This window comes from Pongo pygmaeus, chromosome X, assembly GCF_028885625.2.
Source record: "Pongo pygmaeus isolate AG05252 chromosome X, NHGRI_mPonPyg2-v2.0_pri, whole genome shotgun sequence".
Classification (NCBI taxonomy): domain Eukaryota; kingdom Metazoa; phylum Chordata; class Mammalia; order Primates; family Hominidae; genus Pongo; species Pongo pygmaeus.
In genome coordinates this window covers 13,222,052-13,242,824 of record NC_072396.2, presented here as the reverse complement: position 1 = coordinate 13,242,824, position 20,773 = coordinate 13,222,052, and the positions used below count along the sequence as shown (strand labels likewise).

General features: G+C 41.6%; 1 protein-coding gene across 2 annotated transcripts in view; it reads right to left on the bottom strand.

The window, feature by feature from the left end:
- The window catches only part of PRPS2 (phosphoribosyl pyrophosphate synthetase 2), a 33,760-nt gene extending 31,284 nt beyond the window's left edge, over positions 1-2,476 (bottom strand). The window contains exon 1 of one of the 2 annotated variants that reach the window (XM_054470740.2): positions 1,676-2,476. In XM_054470740.2, the coding sequence (XP_054326715.1) occupies positions 1,676-1,797 (122 nt within the window). In that variant the 5' untranslated portion in view covers positions 1,798-2,476. The remainder of the gene's footprint in view (positions 1-1,675) is intronic. The other variant, XM_054470739.2, reaches the window with a different exon arrangement.
- Between the last annotated feature and the right edge of the window lie 18,297 nt (positions 2,477-20,773).

Genomic DNA, 20,773 nt, shown 5'->3' with positions numbered 1-20,773 from the left:
TTAGCAAAAGATCATGCTGCACTGAGTACATGGAAGGGCAACATATTTGCTTTCAAAATTTACTTCAAGAAATTTCTCCTTTACTTATATGGCGACACCTTCTGAACAAAAACTATTCTTCTTCTCGTGTTCTTACAGTGACTGAAACTTGAACAAGACTGGCAAAATACTGCAACACTCAAACCTAGCTCTATCCTTCTCCAGAGCCCTAGACCATCCTCTCAGACTTCTGCATTAAACACTGCAGAGTGGAATTCTTTAGCCAAAGTCCACCTGCCACTCATTCACAATGTTTCTTCACTTATATTATCATCGGAGCCATAACTGGAATTTGCCACCTGGAAGAAGTCACATACGATTCACATATCCTAAAAAGCTGACTTGCCAAAAAATAGCATCTTCCCTATCAGTATTAACATAACTCCTCATTAAGAAATTTTTGCCTAACCCCAAGTCGTCAAGATTTTCTGCTAGAAATTTTATAGTTCTAGATTTTACAATTAGGTCTATGATCAACTTCAAAGTTAATTTTTACAAATGGTGAAAAGTATGGATGGAAGTTCATATTTTTTGGCATACGGGTGTCCAACTGTTCCAACACCATTTCTAGAAAATGTTGGTTAAATTGAATCTTTGCCAAAGATATAAAAATTATCAGTAACTGTGGACAGTTAACAGTACTAGACATTGGAGGAAGAAGGGGGAAAAAATGAGACCAATTTGAAATGAGTCAAGGAGCTGTGTGGACTCAGGCAGATAGACAAAGGAGCCCCCCAGGTCAGCTTCCGAGGATGGCCACCACCTGACCCACAGGCAGAGGCTCTCCTGGACTTGAGAAATGGGTGGAAGTTACAGTCGAATCATGGCGTTGTTGCTGGACACAGCAGAGTCCTAGAACAAGAAGGAAGCTGAAAGTCCATCATCTTTAAAGCAGCAAGAGTAGTGGGAGCAGAGGGGAGCCCAGCACGTGCGTCCTGGGGTTCTCACAGTCTTTCAAACCTTGGCACAACTGCACCCTCTGGATAACGCAGTGGTCTGCGTCCTGGCTGCTCAGGAGAGTCAACTGGGAAGCTTGTAAAATCGCTGATCCTCCGCCCGTTGGATCAAACCCTTGGGGGCAGGTCGGGGAAAGCAGCGTTCGGACCGTCCCCAGGTAAACCCAATGTGCAACCAGAGTTGGGGACGGGGGGAAACCTTTAGTCGCACGCACTGGTCTGAGATTCAGCTTTGTAGGGACGCGGCAACTGGGACCAGCCAACCCAGGACGTCTCTCCACCGCGCGCTGACCCGATGCGGTTCCCGCCCGCTGCGCCCACTCTCTCCCCGACGGTCTGTGACCGCCCAGACGTCTCCCTTCCGGGCTGGGGACGCCAGGCCGGGCGGCACCGCTGGGAGGCCGGGAGCAGCTCGGGACCGCCGGGTCGCCGCGGTCCCAGGACCGGAGGCCCTGCCGCCGGGGGCACAGCCGGGGCGCGCACCGGGACGCGCGGCGCCCCGCCTCGGTTTCTTCGCAGGCGCGGGCGCGGGGGCGCGGAGGCCGCGTTGCCACCGTCCCGCCCCGGAAGGGGGAGCGCGGCGTCCGCGGAGGTGGCCCGGGCAGGCGCCGGCCCCCAACCCGGCCCCGCAGACGCGTGCCCAGCGCTCTCCCTAGCCCGGCCGCCGGCGCGGCCCCCACCTGGTCTCCTGGTTGCTGAACTTCTTCGTGACCACCTTGCCCAGCTCCAGGCCCAGGCGGTCGGCCACGCGCTGGGACAGGTCCTGATGCGAGCTGCCGCTGAACAGCACGATGTTGGGCATGGTGGGGCGCGGAACTCCGAGGGGCGCGCGGCGGCGGAGGAGGTGGCGGAGGCAACAGCGACAGCGACGCGGGAGGCTGCTGCTGCGGGAGCGGGAAAGCGCGGCGGCTAGATGTAGGGAAGGGGAGGAGCGGAGGGGGAGGAGCCGGAGGAGGAGCTGGAGGGGGCCGAGAGGGAGGAAGAGCGGGCGTGGAGGGGGAGCTGGAAAGTGCCGGGGGGCGGGGGCACAGCCCTGGCAGCAGTTTTGGACGCCGTGGGTGGTCCTGAAGCCCGAAGGTGTCCTTGCTCCGCGAGAGAGCTCCGAGCTTCATTCTTGATCTTCCAGAACTGCCTCGCGGGGAGAGCCAATGAACCGCGGTTAGCTGGGCACAGAGGGAGAGTTCGGGCCGGGGGGATCCCTCGAGGTGCTTCGCAGCCCGGAGCGACTTCCCACCCCAGAACACCGCAAACCCAGTGTGGGCGACTGGTGTTCAACTATAGCAAGGGTCTGCAGACTACAGCCTATGGGCCAGATCGCGAGAGCTCCCTGTGTTTGTACCAGAGAGCTAAGCATGGTTTTCATACATGAACATTTGCACTTTATGTGATGATAGCAGACACCGCCTTTGAACTCCAATTAAGAGAAATATCCCCCCCGCAAAAGAATTCCTTTTCTCTCATTAATAGATGTGGGTTGCAAATAATTGTACTCAAATATTACTGTATTTTGGATTATATCAATAAAAACATTGTGACAATTTTTTCTCTCTTGTTATGTAAGTTCCTACGTAATATCTTCCCTTTTGTTGCTTGGTCTGCAAAATGTAAATATTGGCCATGTGGTCCCTCATAGTTCAAACTTGATGACCCCTGAACTACAGAGTTGCCCCCTCACCATGTGTCCTTAAAAATTCCAGCCACTATGTGAGTCCTCATCACAGGCTGAGGGGAAGTATTGCTCTTGGTGGCTCACTGGATCAAACCAAGTCCCCCAGATTCACCATTTTTCGGTAGATGTGATGGTCCTTGGGGCACTTCACAACCTTCCGCCTGTTGGATGCTCAAGGGCCTGATCCCAGGAACACAGATCTCCCTAGACAGTCCAGCTCAGTCCCTCCACATCCCTGGAGTCAGGGCCTTCTTCCCCTCTTCCCTGCTAGAAACCAGCAAAAAGGTTTTCTCAAGATGCCAATGCAGTACCAGAGCCAACTTCAGGGCACAAACCAAGTGTAGGAGAAAGGAAAGCAGTCCCTGTCTATAGAGGGCTGGTTGGTGATGCTGGTCACAGTTTCACACTCCTCAACAAAGGCTGATTCAACCGGGTAGATAAATGGCTTGGTTTTACTAATGTTTGCCAAGAATTGGCTCTCCATCAACAGCAAAGCCCACTTGCAATTGGGTTGTAGCCTACTCTAATCAGACTTCATAATGGGATTTGGGAGATTACCGGGATGATTCGTATCATTGGGATTTTTCATCTGGGTCCTTGTGCTTTGCAAGGAGATTACTTTGCCCATCGAGTGTTTCTTGTAAACTTTTGTATCTGCCAGCCTATCAAAAAGTTATTCAAACGGACAATTTTAGCAACATTTCTGGCCCTTTTTCATTCCGCCTAGAGATGCATATGTGCCCTATTATATGAGAAAACAAACAAACACCTCTATCTGCAATGGTTTATTATCTATGTATTTCACAGTTAATTACCATAGCAATGAGATTTATACTTGACCCACTATGTTTAAAATTTTTATTGAGTCTGCTAATGTAGTTATATTTAAACTCTTCTAATAAAATTTACTATCAGCAAATTACTATAATTTTTATATTCTTAACATTTCCCTCATAGATAAAATTGACTAATAATGGTTTCTTCTAAATATATAGATGCTCTTCTCAAAGGGAAAGTGGCATCCTCTTAGCATGATGGGGCTGTGGTTCTTTGGTAACACAGAACCAAAGCTGATGGACTATAAAGCAGTAAAAGTTAAAGCCCCTGGTCTTTGGGTGGGTAAATGGCTGCAGATTTGGAAGCTCGGATTGAATTGTGACAAACCATGGCCTTGATAGCACCAAGGAGAAACAATATCTCAGTTGGGGCAACTAATACAATGATTGTTGGTTCAATAGTTTGATGAGTTACTCTGCTTAAATGCTGAATGTAAACAAGGTGAAATGTGCCATTGGGGTTGATGAGAATACTAATGGGAATCACTGAAAAATCATCATGAGTCACAGACTGTTCAGAAAGCTGTCACTTGTAAATGAGCAGCTACAGATAATTTTATTTAAGTGTGAACACTTTCTCTCCCAAGTGCCTTTATCCTTGATCCATAGGAGCCAGGTTGTGGGAAACATTGGTCTAGAGTAGGTTTCTGAACCTCAGCACAGCTGATATTTAGGCTGGGTAATTCTTTGTTGCGGGACTGTCTTGTGCATTGCAGGATGTTTAGCAGCCTCCCTCGCCTCTACCCACTAGATGCCAGTAGCACCTATCCACCACTGTGACAACCAAAAGTGTCCCCAGACATTGTCAAATGTCCTGCAAGGAGCAAAATCACCACAGGTTGAGAATCACTAGTCTGAATGAACCCCTGGCCCTTCTCTCCTCCGTGTGGGCCTTTCCTCATGATTGTTTGGGCTTCCTTACAGCATGGCTGCAAGGTTCCAAGGAGTGTTCCAAGAAGATAAGTCTCAATGAGCAAGTGCTTATCAAGCCTCTGCTTTTAACTTGCTTGCTAATGTCTCATTGACCAAAGCAAGTTACATGGCCAAGACCAGCCGTCTACATGGTATGGGACAACAGAAGGGCATGAGTACTGTCCACCAACTGTCTACCACAATGCACTTCTTGAACAACATTTGAAGTTGGGGAGCCTCTGGAAAAATGGAACACTTGTTCAAAGACCCAAGACTTAGAAGAGAAAAAGAACATATACTCTGTGCATATGTGATCCGGGTCTCAGACCGTTTATAAAATATACATTATCTTGAGATAAAATGTTAGTGGAAAAAATAAAAATGATGAGATATTTTCTATTGTTGATTTCTATCTTCATTGACTCATGGATAGAGATAAATGGTAAAACAATGATTTGAATTTATGAACAGTTTCACGTCTTCTATTTCCCACATCATCTAGCCAAGTTCTTTGTATATAGTAAGAAGTCTAAGTATTTGCTGAGTGAATTTATCCCTGACTATTTTAGGGCTGACAAACGGAAGAAATGGCCCAAAGTCACATGGCTAGTTGAAAGTAGCAAAGGAATTAGAATGTGGATCTTCTAGCCCAGTCCTTTTCTCCCTAGAATGGTACCGTCCAAAAGAAATGTAATGATTGTTTCCTATATGTTTCTATGAAAAAATTTTAAACTTTTTTAAAAGAAATATAATGCAAGCCACATATGTAATTTACACTTTAGTAGCTTTATTTTAAAATAATATAAAAAACAAGTGAAGGTAATTTTAATAACACACTTTAATCCAATATCCAAAATATTATCATTCCAACATGTAATCAACATAAAACATATTAATGAGCTATTTTGCATTTTTTTTGTGTCAAGCCTTCAAAATCCAATATAGATTTTACGCTCACAGCACATCTTAATTTGGACTTGCGATATCTGAAGTGCTCATCAGCCACATGTGGCTGATAGTTGCTGTATTAGAACAAGAAGTTCTAGAACACTAGTTCCTAAGAGCAATGCCAAGACACTCTGACATAACCTTTTTCTTGTATGTTTTTATTAGAGGTGTGGCAAATAATTTATAACTTATTATGAAATGCTAACATTTATAAACAATGTACTTTAAAAATAAATTAAAATAGAATCAACTTTAATTCTCTATTAATAACATTTTCACTCATAATCAAGTGATTTTTCTGATTTTTATTTCTAAAACTTTACCTTTTACTTATATTGTTTAAAGAAAAATCCAAAAACCGAGATGGAAATAGAGTGAACACTGATATACCCACCACCTAGATTTTGTAGCTGTCAAAATTTTCCCATGTTTGCTTTATCTATTTTTATCTAAAGTATTTTAAAGTAAATTACAGATGTTATATATTCACCTCTAAATTATTTAGCCTGCATATATCTGTAAAAAGATAAAGACATCACACCATATGCAAACATTAATTTAAAATTGATCAAAGACCTAAATGCAAGAGCTAAAATTAAAAACTCTTTTTCTTTTCTTTTTTCTTCTCTTTCTTCTTTTCTTTTTTTTCTTTTCTTTTTCTTTTCTTTCTTTTTTCTTTTCTTTCCTTTCCTTTTTTTTTTTTGCAGAGTCTCACTCTCTTGCCCAGGCTGGAGTGCAGTGGTGCAATCACGGCTCACTGCAGTCTCGACCTCCTGGGCTCAAGTGATCCTCCTGCCTCAGCCTCCCGAGTAGCTGGGACTACAGGTACACGCCACCATACCAAGCTAATTTTTGTATTTTTTGTAGAGATGGCATCTTTACAAAAAATACAAAAATGTTGCCCAGGCTGGTCTCGAACTCCTATGCTCAAGCAATGCACCCTCCTTGGCCTCCCAAAGTGCTGGGATTATAGGTGTGAGCCACCGCACGCAGCCTAAAACTATAGAATTCTTAAAAGAAAACATAGGTATAAATTTTCATGACTTTGGATTAGGCAAATATTTCTTTAATATGACATCAAAAGCACAAGCGCCACCAACAAAAATACATAAACTGGACATCAAAATGAAAAACTTATGCTTTAAAGGATACCATCAAGAAAGTGAAAGAAGGCCGGGCATGGTGGCTCACGCCTGCAATCCCAGCACTTTGGGAGGCTGAGGTGGGCGGATCATGAGATCAGGAGTTCGAGACCAGCCTGACCAACATGGTGAAACCCCGTCTTTACTAAAAATACAGAAGAAATTAGCCGGGCATGGTAGCGCGCACCTGTAATCCCAGCTACTCAGGAGGCTGAAGCAGGGGAATCGCTTAAACCCAGGAGGCAGAGGTTGCAAAGAGCTGAGATTGCACCACTACATTCCAGCCTGAGCGACAGAGCGAGACTCCTTCTCAAAAAAAAAAAAAAGAAAAAAAGAAAGAAAGAAAGAAAGTGAAAAACCAACCCAAAGAATGGGAGAAAACGTTTGTAAATCATGTATCTGATGAGGGTCTTGTATCTAGGATATATAAAAAATGACCACAACTCAATAATAAAAAGACAACCGAATTTTAAAATGGGCAAAGGAGACTGCACATGAATGTTTATAGCAGCTTTATTCATAATTGTTGAAACTTCAAAGCAACCAAGATGTCCTTCAGTAGGTGAACGGATAAACTGTGATACATCCAGACAATGGAAAGCTATTCAGCACTATAAATAAATGAGCTATTTTGCCATAAAAAGACATGGAGGAAACCTAAATGCATATTACTAAGTGAAATAAACCAATCTGAAAAGGCTACAGACCGTAGTATTCCACCTGTATGACATTCTGGTAAAAGCAAAACTGCAGAGATGGTGAAAAGATCAGTGGTTGTCAGAGGCAAGAGGGGAAGGACAGATGAATTGGTGGCGCACAGAGAATGTTTAGGGCAGTGAAACTACTCTATGATACTACTGTGGTGGATACATGTCATTATATACCTGTCAAAACCCATAGAATGTACAACACCAAGAGTGGACCTTGATGTAAACTATGGACTTTGGGTGATAATAACGTGTCAATGTACGTACATTGATTTTAGTTAGTAGGAGAGGCTGTGCATGGGTGGGGGCCGAGAGTGTGGGAATTCTCTGTACTTTTCACTTAATTTACGGTGAACCTAAAACTGCTCTAAAAAATTTAATCTCTTAAAAAATGAAAAATATGTGGGCAAAAGATCTGGTAGACATTTCTCCAAAAAAGACATCCAGATGGCTAATAAACACTTGAAAACAGGCCAGGCGCTGTGGCTCATGCCTGTAAATCCCAACACTTTGGGAGGCCGAGGCAGGTGGATCACCGGAGGTCAGGAGTTTGAGACAAGCCTGGCCAACATGGAGAAACCCCGTCTCTACTAAAAACACAAAAATTAGCCGGGCATGGTGGCAGGCACCTGCAATCTCAGCTACTTCAGAGGCTGAGGCAGGAGAATTGCTTGAACCCGGGAGGCGGAGGTTGCAGTGAGCCAAGATCACGCCACTGCACTCCAGCCTGGAAGATAGAGCGAGACTCTGCCTCCAAAAAAAAAAAAAGAAAAAAAGAAAAAAGAAGATAGTCATCGTAATTAGCCATCAAAGAAATGCCAGTGAAAACCACGAGGAGATGCCACTTCATACCCACTCTGTTGGCTATAATAAAAAAGGCAGATAAAGATGACAAATGTTGGTGAAAATGTGGAGAAACTGGAATCCTCAGACACTGTTAGTGGGAATGCAAAATGGTGCAGCTGCTTTGGAAAAGTCTGGCAGTTCCTCAAATGGTCAGAGTGACCATATGAGCCGGGAATTCCACTCTTAGGTATATACTCAAGAGAGTTGAAAACAGGCATTCAAATGAATAGTTTACATGAATGTTATCAGCAGCACTATTTGCAATAGCCGAAAGATGAAATCAACCCAGATGTCCATCAACTGATGAGTGGATAAACAAAATGTGGTCTCCTGTACAATGGAATATTATTTAGCTTTTAAAAAGAATGAAATTCTGATATGTGCTACAGAAACTTTGAAAACATCATGCTAAGTGAAGAATACAGACACAAAAGACTATATAGTGCATGATTCCATTTACATGAAATGTTCAGAATAGGAAAATCTATATACAGAAAGTAAATCAGGGGTTGCCTAGGGTTAGTTAGGGAGATGGGAAGATGGAGGGATGGCAGGGCTAAAAGCAAAAGGGTGTGGGATTTCTTTGGGGTGGTAATAAAAATGTTTTAAAGTTGTTATGATGAATGCACAACTCTGTGAACATAATAAAAGCCATTGAATTTTATACTTTAAATGGGTGAATTGTAATGGTATATAAATTGTATCTCAATAAAGCTCTTAAAAAGAGAGATAAAGACATTTTTCTTTATGATTCCAAGACCATGATCACATCTAACATATTAACATGTCAGGTTATCTTGATACAATATTGAGATAGATCACTGGTTTAAGGTGCTGACAGCCTTACAAGCCTGCATTTTAGCCTTGCAAAGTGCAAACTTTCTAATTCTATTAATCTTTGCTCTGTACAATATTAGCCGGAATTCCCTTCGTCTTCTGGGCTATTTGATTACCCTAAAATAAGGTTTGTACCAGAGAAGCAAGAGAAAAAATTTAAATTTTCTTCCCTTTCATTACCAATGTCCAGAATTAGAAGTTTGGTTTTTGAATATTGTTTTCCATGGAAAGGAACCAAGTATTCTTGCGATTTGACCAATTCAAGGTCTGGGTCAGGAATGGACGAAGTGAACTAGAACATCTTGTCTCAGATATAGCAAAGATGATGGGGAATACGTCAGAAGGATAAAGGTCCCAGTTTAAAATGATTACTATTGCCAGATGCGGTAGCATATCTATAAACCTGGCGACTAGGAGGCTAACACAGGAGGATCATTTGAGCCCAGGAGTTTGAGGTCAGCCTGGGGAACATAGTAAGACCCCCGTCTCTCAAAAGCAAAATTAATTAATTAATTAAAAAGTGGCTACTATTGATTAAAGGTAGGACAGTGTGAACATCAAAAATTAATGCAACTTTAGTTGCCTGAAATGTACCAAATATGTAAAAATCAGTGAGTCCATACTGATACTCAACAAAATGTAAACCTGAACAAAAACAAAACTCGCTTGAATTCAGTGAAGATGAATATTAAACTAGCTTCTTTCTGTGAAAATTGGTCATTAAAGCTTTCTTCGGAGGCAAGGTGAAGATGGAATTACACTGATTTCTCTTGGTAATTCCATGTAATCTGATGCTGCCAAGGGGAACGTCCTTTTCATGCAGGTTGTATCAGTCACTTCTGGAAATAAGATCAAAGATCTGGTGCCCTCAGTCAGCTTAAGACAGCTGGATACTGCATACATAATTCAAGCAGAGGAGGAGTTAAGGCCAGATAAGGAGCACAGGAATCCACACCCAGGATGCAGGTGGAAGAGGAAGGAAGTTTTGTAATAGTGGAAATGGAAGATTCTTAAAGGGGGTAAAGGATTTGCATTGTGGGGGAGGAGGCGGATAATATTCTGATGAAAGAAATAACATGAAGTAATTGAAATTAGGCTGAGCTTAACTTTAGTGTGAGTGTCTAAATTAAGCAAGGGCCAATAAAAGCGAGTTGTCTCAAATCCTTTCTGGAATAAGGTAGCAATTAAGAGAAGAAATAACAATATTGTACATGTATATAGCACTTACTATGGCAGGCCTTTGCAGCAACCCTATGAGTTCGGTCTTATTACTCTCATCCCCATTTCACAGGTAGAGAAACTGAGAAACAGAGAAGTTGGATAAGGTCACACAGCTATATAGTGGAGCCAAGCAGCTCTTTACCACTACTCTCTCCTGCTCCCCACTTCACTCTCCCGTGTAAGTGTGAGCAGTTGAAGAAGGCTTTCAATTAGAGATCAACGTAGTATATAAAGAGTCCTTCTCCTTCCTTATGATAATGTTTTCTGCTTCTAAATAATCCCGGTAACACAATATTGATAAGGATTATCCCACCTCGCCAAGAATTGTTGGGATGCCTCCAAGCATGACCCTGGGCTTTCTTGTTTTTATTCTTTCTACAAACTCTCCTTGACGTCATACAGGCCCATGACTTAATCTTGATGACTTTCATGTTTGTATCTTCAGCTCAGACTTCACACTTGAGGTCCAACTTGAACATACAACTCTACAACAGGGGTTGGCAAGTTGTGGCCCACGGGCCAAATCCTGTCTATAACCCATTCTTGTAAATCAAGTTTTACATATTTACACATCCATTCATTTACATATTATCTGTGGCTTCTCTTGTGTGACTAGGACAGAGTCGACGGGTTGTGGTAGAGACTCCATGGCCTTCAAAGCCTAAATATTGACTATTTGAACCTTTAGAGAAAACACTGGTCTTCTCCAGTGGGAAGTCTTCATGCTCTTGGTCCAGCCTGCTCTTCCCTGAGTACTTGGCACCTCCAACCACCCAGTTAATCAGAGGCAAAATGTGTGAATCATCCTCGATTCTGTCTTTCCTGTCACCCTTCCATCCCAAGACTGTTGATTCTGTTTGCCAAATCTGCCCTTCTCTCCATTGCCATGGCCACCAGGCAGCCCCTGCATCAGCCTCCTTGAACCTCCAAGGAGGGCTCTCTTCTTAAGATCTTTGCCTCCCTCCAATCCCTTTCTACACTACAATCAGAATGATTTTTAAAATTTTTTATTATTTAATTTAATTTATTTATTTTCTTGGAGATGGAGTCTCACTCTGTCACCCAGGCTGGAGTGCAGTGGTGCGATCTCGGCTCACTGCAACCTCCGCCTCCTGGAATTAAGGCATTCTCCTGCCTCAGCCTCCCAAGTAGCTGGGATTACAGGCGCCTGCCACCATGCCCAGCTAATTTTTGTATTTTTAGTAGAGACAGGGTTTCACCATGTTGTCCAGGCTGGTCTCAAACTCCTGACCTCAGGTAATCTACCCGCTTCAGCCTCCCAAAGGTCTGGGATTACAGGCATGAGCCACTGCGCCCAGTCTGACTTTTTTTTTTTTTTAAATCAAAGCTAATGAATTACTCTTCTCCTTAAAACTTGTCAATGGCTTCCCATAATACTCGCAAACTGGCCCTGCTTAACCCTCCGAGTTCATATCACCTTCCCCTACTGACCTTCAGCTTCTCTCCTCTCCTTTCTAAGATGCACAGAACCTTCCTGGCCATGGGAACTTTGCACATGCACCTTGCTCTCTCAGAAAGCTCAAAATGGCTCCTCTATCACAGGCTTGGTTCATTTAATCTTTTTTTTTTTTTTTTTGAGATGGAGTCTCGCTCTGTCGCCCAGGCTGGAGTGCAGTGGCGCCATCTCGGCTCACTGCAACCTCTGCCTCCCGGGTTCACGCCACTCTCCTGCCTCAGCCTCTGGAGTAGCTGGGACTACAGGCGCCCGCCACCATGCCTGGCTAATTTTTTGTATTTTTAAGTGGAGATGGGGTTTCACCATGTTAGCCAGGATGGTCTCGATCTCCTGACTTCGTGATCTGCCTGCCTCGGCCTCCCAAAATGCTGGGATTACAGGCATGAGCCACTGCGCCCAGCCGGTTCATTTAATCTTTTAGTCTCAGTTTATAAAGGTCACTTCTTTAACCTCCCTCTAGACAACAATTCTCTGTCCTCCCCCAACCCCCAGCTCAGTTTTCTTGATCTCATTACTCTGTCTGTTGTTTGCCCTCATAGTATTTATCCTCATCTGTAATGATCAATTTGCTGCCTTTAATTGCATGTTGAATATCTCTGCCATTGGTGACTAGAACATAAATAACGTTAGGTCAGGGATTGGATCAGTGCTGGACACAGCTTTATCCTCAGAGTCTAGCACAGGGCTAGCCAGAGAACAAATACATGCAGCTTTGTGGGTCAGCTATAGGGTCTTTGTTACAACTACACAAGTCTTCAATGGTAGCACAAGTAAATGACTGGGTGTGGTGTGTTCCAATAAAACTTTGTTTATAGGCATGAAATTTAAATTTCATTTAATCTTAATGTGCCATGAAATATTCTTTTGTTTTTTTTCCCAGCCATTTAAAAATGTAAAAACCATTATTAGCTTGAAAGCTGTATAGAAACAAAGCAGCTGGGATTTGGCCAGTAGGCCTTAAGTAGTTTGTTAGTCCCTCATCTAGCATGTTGCTTGGCAGAGTCTCATAATTTTTTTAAATGAAGAAGGCATGCAAGCAAGAACTTTAAAATTAGAAATATTCTCCAACTGATTCTCCTTATATTTGCAATTGACATGATCCATGCAGACAGCAACCAAGAGTTCATTAATATCTGGCATCTTCCTAAACACCCACTTCTCTTTATGTTGTGCAGACAAAGCCACTCTCATAAGTAACCCAGATATGAAAAGGAATTAGTGTTCAGTGACCCTCAGAAACTTTTTAGAGTGTTAAGAAATAACTCTAACACAGCATGCCTTTCTGTTCATTGTATAAGAAGGTACACACACACACACAAACACACACACACACACACACACACACACACACAGAGGTAACTTTTTCAATTCTACCGTTGGTTTTTTTGTTTTCTGGATTCTGAATTATCTTAATCTTTTCCTTCTCTTCCCTGAGAATACTGAGGCACTTTTCCTTGGAGAAACTGGTAGTAAACCAGAGAATAGTGTTTACATGTATGTGCTCTTACTTTTCTTATTCTTGACTTAGATCTTTACCACCATTTTCTGTTCCCACCAACATCAGGTCTTTAGTGCTGTGATGGTAACACTATTTCTCTTTATTCTCCCACGTTCAGTATCTTTTGCTCCCCAGGGATCAGAGGTGTCAGCTAAAAAAATACAAATTGCTTATTGTACCTAATTAATTTAGCCAAAGTAGTAGAGAAATGCTGAAATCAATATTTTCTTAGTGTTTATTTTAAAAAACTGTTTATTTCAAAAGCTAGTGTTTATTTTTTTAAAAGAGAAAATGAATAATTTTTGAAAACATTTTTTTCTTTGAAAACAGACCTCTAAAGGAGGTGAAAGAGTTTGGCACGTACTTTCTGACAACTTATCATATATAAGAATCTGATTGATGACCATAGATTTTTAACGAAAAAAAGTTCTTTTCCATGAATGCCAACTTACCATAACAACTATCTACATATCAGTTCTCAAAAGCATGATGTAATTTTCTTGATCTTTGAAAAGAAGAATTATGTGACCTTATTCAGGCTTGAAAAAGCCTCAGCTCAAGTGTCTTTGGGGAAAAAGCCACACTTAGTAAATGATTAACTTCCTTGGCATTCCTTCAAGGTCACTCCGTCATAGATAAGAGGACTGCGCCAGCCACCATCAAGAATTTAAGTTCAAGCACACTTCTCTCTACTATTTAGACCCTCAATTCCAGATACCTTAAAGGAAGCCAATAAGATACATTTAATAAATATACATATTGTGTGAAATACAAATAAATATAAATTGTATCAGTTTAATATAGAAAAAGGTTGCTTGTTTATTCAATAATTGATGAGATCCCAAGAAAGGAACATGAGTCCCTACTGTGTGCCAAGCTCCTTCTCATAGATTCACCTTTCATTTTCACAATAACCCTGTCGGATAGTGTTCCACTAGTACAGATAAGGAAACTGAGGCTCCTGGACAGTAATGCATCCAAGGTTACCTAGCAAGTAAGTGGTGGGCAAGGATCCAAACTCTCTGTTTTCTGTTCATAAGTTTGATTTTTCATATTGAAATGCAGACGATAATTGCTCACTCTTCTCTATTGGATAGGGCGAACTGTCCCTATGGAACCAGTGGGTTTCTAGACATCTGATGATAGACCACAGGTGACAATAAATATATTTACAACTGGAATGGGAGTAAACTTAACAGAAAAATCAGTACACATATAAAATTACAAGCGTCCTCCCTCTTATTCTCTAAACTGAGCTATACCAATTCAAAACTGCTTACCAAGTCATCTAAGTTGCAACATATTGCTCATCGAATATTCTAATAATTTCTAAATCGTTCCTTGATTTTTAGAAATTGTTGCTGCTCTGTTTTGTTTGACACAGCTATGACCGGATGAATGATGCCTCTGTCTGAGCCATGATTTGATGCAAGGTGCCAAATCCAACTCATCCAACTCATCCAACGATGTTCCTCTTAAATGGAGCGTCATTAGGGCCCCAATGCCAGCTCTTGGATTTGTTGCTGCTCAGGGGCCACCAGGATGAGTACCCAGGTCTCAGCTGGCTGAGCCTTTGGATATGAGAGCTTTCTACATGGCATGGACTCCAGAACTATGGCTCTGCAAACCACAGGGCCACCAATGTCCCCTGATCCAGCCTGCTTGGTTCCCCCCTTCCCAACACCAGCGCTAGGCTCCCTACATTGGCACCACTCCCATGTCCCATGACCCACCTTTGAAGCTGTCAGAGGTGACTTTTTATCTAATCAGCAAAGAATATATGTTAAGAGTAACAATACTATTTTCAGTGCTGAATTTACTTTCAGCTTCTGATGAACCAATAGCAAATTAATAAAAAACATTTTCCTGCCACTTTTCCTAGCTGGCATGTTAATATATTTAATATTTTTGTAATTTTCTGAGTCACACAGCTACCAGAAGACCATACATCATCATTGGTCATCATGACATTCAATGACATGGCAATTACCTTAAACTAACAAGTTCATATTATAATGCAAATTATATTTTTACCACTAATAACAATTGCTATTTTACTATTTACTGATTCATATAGAAGTATATACATTTCAGGTTGAAACATATGAAATCACTGATGTTCAACCATTTTTAACCTACAAAAACAGTAGTTTCATATGGTTCCACCAGATAGTTCTAACAACTTGAGCGGCAATACTGGGTTATACCTGTGGAATATACTCTCTGATTTAGACAATTATACTTTTCTCTTGGCCAGTGATTCCCAGCCAAGGGGCAATTTTGCCTGCCAAAGGACATGTGACAATGTCTGGAGACATTTCTGTTTGTCACAGCTTGGGAATGCTACTGGCATCTAGTGGGAAGAGGCCAGGGTGCTGCTAAGACATCCTACAATGGATAGAAAAGCTCCCACAACAAAGGATGATTCAGCCCCAAATACCAATAGCACCAAGGTTGAGAAGCCCTGCTATAGGCAAATTGTACGGACTAAATGGCCACATGTGTATATGTGTCATTGTGGTTTAGAGTTCTCTCCTTTTCATTTTCATCTAGGCCTTTATTTGTGCTTAACTTTTGCTTGTAAATACCTCGTATTTTGTTAACTGTGATCCTCAGCAGAGGGGAGGCTAATTTAAAATTAGCAACTGGGAAAATAGTAAACCATAGATGAGTAAAGAAGCCTTATTGTGATTGATTTTACAAAAATATTTAAGTAAAGAGAAAATAAATGAGCAATGTCATTGTCTACTCTCTCTACATGAAATTCAGTTCTGTAATAGTTTGCTCTCCTTTTCTTTCAGGTTTTCACCTAAATCCTTCCCTCCCAGACTGTCTGACCTGCTCACATTGGTTTACCAATTGCCTTAAGGTATCTTATTCTTTCTGGCATTTTAACTCCCCGCTGTCCTGTCCCCAATTCCATGCCAGAACCTAGTTGTGCATTCTTCCTTAGTTACTATAAACTTACTATACTTACTATGGTGATGTTCACAGAGAACTTGCTTAATGTGTGTTTTATAATTTAATTGATGGGCCATATTTCACACGTATTATTCCATATAGTTTATTTTAACTAAACTTTTTATTTTGGAATCCTTTTAGATCTACAGAAAGGTTGCATAGATGGTGTAGTTTCTATATATCTTTCACTGAGTCTCTCCCAATGTCACTGAGTCTCTCCTCTTACAGAACCACAGCACGTTTGTTGAAGGTATGAAACGAACATTGGTGCAATACTATTAGCGGAACTCTAGACTTTATTTAGATTTCACTACTTTACCACTATGGTCTTTTTTTCTGTTCCAGGATCCAATCTAGGATCCTACATTGCATGTAGTGTAGAGGTTTATTTCTTTGATATTTCCTTTAAAGAAGAGTGTTCGAAAGAATGACATTGGTCTCAATTTATATTTTGGGGAGAAATGCAACCCTGAAGAAAACATCACTCTATGCCACAGTTAGGAAACCAATGTCTTGCAGTTCTGTTCTCTTTGGTCTGAGTAGCAATGTTGTGTTGTTGTCTTTAGTCTGAACCAGTCCTTAACTTACATTTACTTATTTATTTATTTTAGACGAATTCTCACTGTGTTGCCCAGGCTGGAGTGCAATGGCATAATCTCGGCTCACTGCAACCTCCACCTCCCAGGTTCAAGCAATTCTCCTGCCTCAGCCTCCCGAGTAGCTAGGATTACAGTCACACACCACCACACCCGGCTATTTGTTTTTGTTTTTTTTTTTGGTATTTTTAGTAGAGACAGGATTTCACCACTTTGGCCAGGCTGGTTTCAAACTCTTGACCTCAAGTGATCCACCCATCTCGGCCTCACAAAGTGCAGGGATTACAGGCGTGAGCCACTGTGCCTGGCTGGGTTCTTCACTTTTAAAATATAGAAAACTCCATATAAACACCAAATCTTTGACATCTCTTGAAAAACCAGAAGATCTGGCAACATAGATCCTGCCTGCACATCTAGCCATAGTTGTCTGCCCCTGGGTAGAGGCTGCCCCCTTTTCTTGCGGCAACATTCTCCTCTCTGCCGTTTTCTCCAGTGGTCTCTATTTTCTGCCCATGGAAGCCAAATGTCGATTGTCCTATCCTCTCGACTGTGCTTGTGTTTGCTGTTAGGCCATGCCCTAAGCACACCTTTCCATTTGTTCTGTTGGCTCTCGTAGGTGTCTGATTTTGCTTGTATGCCTCTCAGCCTTAGGACTCATTTAAATTAGAGGGCAAATAGCTGCCTGTCTCCAATTAACCTGGGCCTGCAATGCAGCTCAGGACATGCATGGGACTGGAGAAATTTAATTATCCTCCTGGATAGGGAGTGTGCTTTTACTGTTGAAGAGAAAAAAACCAAAGAGCATATCAAATAGGTCTATATAAATGTTGCCTTAAGATGGAGGGTATTCTGAAGCTCTTGATCCTGAACTAGGTCGGAGATAGAGACCCACGTAGTCAAAGGACTTGCACTCTTCCACGTGGCAATGAATCTGCTTCCTGCCTTGTATTTTAGAGAATTAAAGAAAATTCCAATTTTAAAATGAATAATGCAGCCCTAAGAAAACAAGTAACAGTGGAATTGTCTAAATCTAGATTTATGTTTCAGATGCCGTTGGTTGGAAATTTTCTTTTTCATATAAATTGTAACCATATGTAGCTTGAGATTTGCTGGTTTAGCTTAACCTCCCAAATAATACTTATTTTAGAAATATGTTTATATTTTCATTTTCTTCTGGAGAAAGGCTTTTATTGTATCATCATTGTTTTGGCATTATTCTAATTTTTATTGTGCATTAAAAAAAATCTTATTTTATTTTTAGTTTTTGAGACAGGGTCTCACTCTGTCACCCAGGCTGGAGTGTGGTAGCACGATCTCAGCTCACTGCAGCCTCTGTCTCCCGGGTTCAAGTGATTCTCCAGCCTTAGCCTCCCGAGTAGCTGGAACCACAGGCACATGTTGCCACATCTGGCTAATTTTAGTATTTTTTTTGTAGAGATGGGATTTCACCATGTTGCCCAGGCTGGTCTCAAACTCATGAACTCAAAGCCATTCCCCCACCTTGGCCTTCTGAAGTGCTGGGATTACAGGTGTGAGCCACTGCGTCCAACCTATTGTGCATTTTTCCTATATTTTGGAAAAATTAAAGTATGGGAAGTATATTGGTCTCATGGCAAAGCATCTAGAATGGAAAGAACTAGAACTTACTATTTTAACGTTTTGAAATAGAGCAAATTCCAGAGAACTTGTCTTTCTAAAAGTGAAGGAAATTTAAGAGTATATTTCTTCTTTATCAGTGTATTGAGTGTGTGCTGAGAATCTGTATTGGTAATTTTTATTTTTGGAAAAAAAAACTTCCAAAACAATTTTGTAGTTTTGAATGAAAGATGACTGTATGAAAATTAAATGTTCAACTGTTAATAAATTAGTGTTTGAGGGCAATTACATTTCAAAGATATAAAAATCAAAAGAAAAAAATTGGTAAAACGTTTGAAGAGAGAAATAAGGTGTTTTCTACAAGATTTTATTTCCATAACCCCAAACCTTTTAATAAAAGAGAACAATTTGAATTGTGCCTATTATTTAGAAAGATGAATGATAAAATAGCCAGTCATATATAGGTATATATATATATATTATTTTATTTTGTTTTAGGTTCCGAGATACATGTGCAGAATGTGCAGGGTTTTAAGTAGGTAAACGTGTGCCATGGTGGTTTGCTGCACCTATCAACCCATCACCTAGGTATTAAGCCCCGCATGCATTAGCTATTGATCCTGATGCTCTCTCGCCCACTGGCCAGTCATATATTATTATCCAGCTTTCTTCTGGGAAAAAATTATAAAACTATACTTATCATATTTGGCTCTAATATGTTTTGCACCCATATTGTTCATTCCCCAAGCACTGTGCTAAGTATTCACATTCATTAATTCAATTAATCCTTACAAAAGCTGAAAAGGTATGAATTACTATCTCCATGTTACAGATGAATAAACTGAAGGGCAGAGAGAATAAGCAAGTTGATCGATAGCTGCTAAGTGGCAGAGCTGGGATTTGAACTCAGGTGTGTATGATCTTTCAAGCCTGTCAACTGAACTACTCCACACACTACCCCTGCTAATTGCTATGGTGTTATGTCCTGTGATTCCTATGTGATAAGAAATAAGAGAGCAAAACTATCTTTCTGGCTTCAGCCACCCCTGCTGTTGCCGTGAGCAGGAAGCAGGGTTCAGGGGTCTCCCGACCTCTGGTTTCTCTGGCACCCATGTCCTGACCAAATCTCATAGGCTTGGAGTTACAACTACATATTTTCCAATTTGTGTGTTTTTTATTTCCCTTCCTAAAGGGATTTGGGCCAGCTTGAAGATAAAAAACACAGAAACAATCAAACCGGACATACTAACACAAGATTAAAAAGACCAAGTGGATTTAAAAGAATTACATTAGAAAGCCAAGTTAGGGCCGGGCACGGTGGCTCCCTCCTGTAATCTCAGCACTTTAGGAGGCTGAGGCGGGTGGATCACTTGAGGTCAGGAGTTTGTCATCAGCCTGACTAACATGGTGAAACCCCATCTCTACTAAAAATACAAAATTAGCCGGGCATGGCAGCGCACACCTGTAATCCCAGCTACTTGGGAGGCTGAGGCAGGAGAATCGCTTGAACCCAGGAGGCGGAGGTTGCAGTGAGTCGAGATCACACCTTTGCACTCCAGCCTGGGTAACAAGAGCGAAATTCCATCTCAAAAAAGAAACAAAAGCCAAGTTAGAAGTGAACATTTGAAACCCCAAAGAGTGCTGATGTTCTAGGCACCCAAGAGAAGAAGAGAAGGAAAAAGTAGTCTATGTGATCCCTGGTGGTGGTGGTGTTGGGGGATACAGGCAGACCCGGGATTTTTTTTAAATGTTATTTTTATTATTATTATTTGGTATTTTTAGCAGAGACGGGGTTTCACCATGTTGGTCAGGTTGGTTTTGAACCACCGGTCTCAGCCTCCCAAAGTGCTGGGGTTACAGGTATGAGCTACTGCACCCGGCCAGACTCGGGATCTTGAAAGATGGCTTTTAGCATTTGCTGAAGAGCTAGTTGCAGTAAGAAATGTAAGGACCACTGGCCATGATGAGTTTAGCACCTCTCTTCCTCACATATCCATTTTTATGAGTTCTGTATTCTATATGAGGGCAAGCAATCCAATTGGACCCAGACCCCCTTCCCTCCCAAGGAGCTGCGTGTGATCCCCAGCTGAGGAGAGGCTTGCACTCACAAGTAAGTACACTTCGAAGGCGATTTGAAACACAGTACTGATCATATATTTCAGAAGAGGTCAAACATGAATTTGAATACAAGCAGAATCAGCATTTGCTCAGAAGAATAAAGGCAAGTATGATACTGAAGGTTCATAAAGGATCATGGAGTAAACACAAACATTATGTTCTTTCTGTTAGCTGAGTTTTTCAAGTTTAGGGTACAAGACATGAAGTTCTCTTGAGTATGGATGAGCTGGAACAAATCTTTTTTAAAAATGTTCTCAGATAAAGTATTTTTAAAAACAAAAGAAAGATATGCATTTTATATGACTGGAAAAATGACCTAGAACCATCACGAAGCCATCCCAGGAGAAACAGCACTGGCTTTGAAGTGATACCCGTTAGGTTTGGCTGTGGGGTGTTTCACGACAGAGCTGGTGG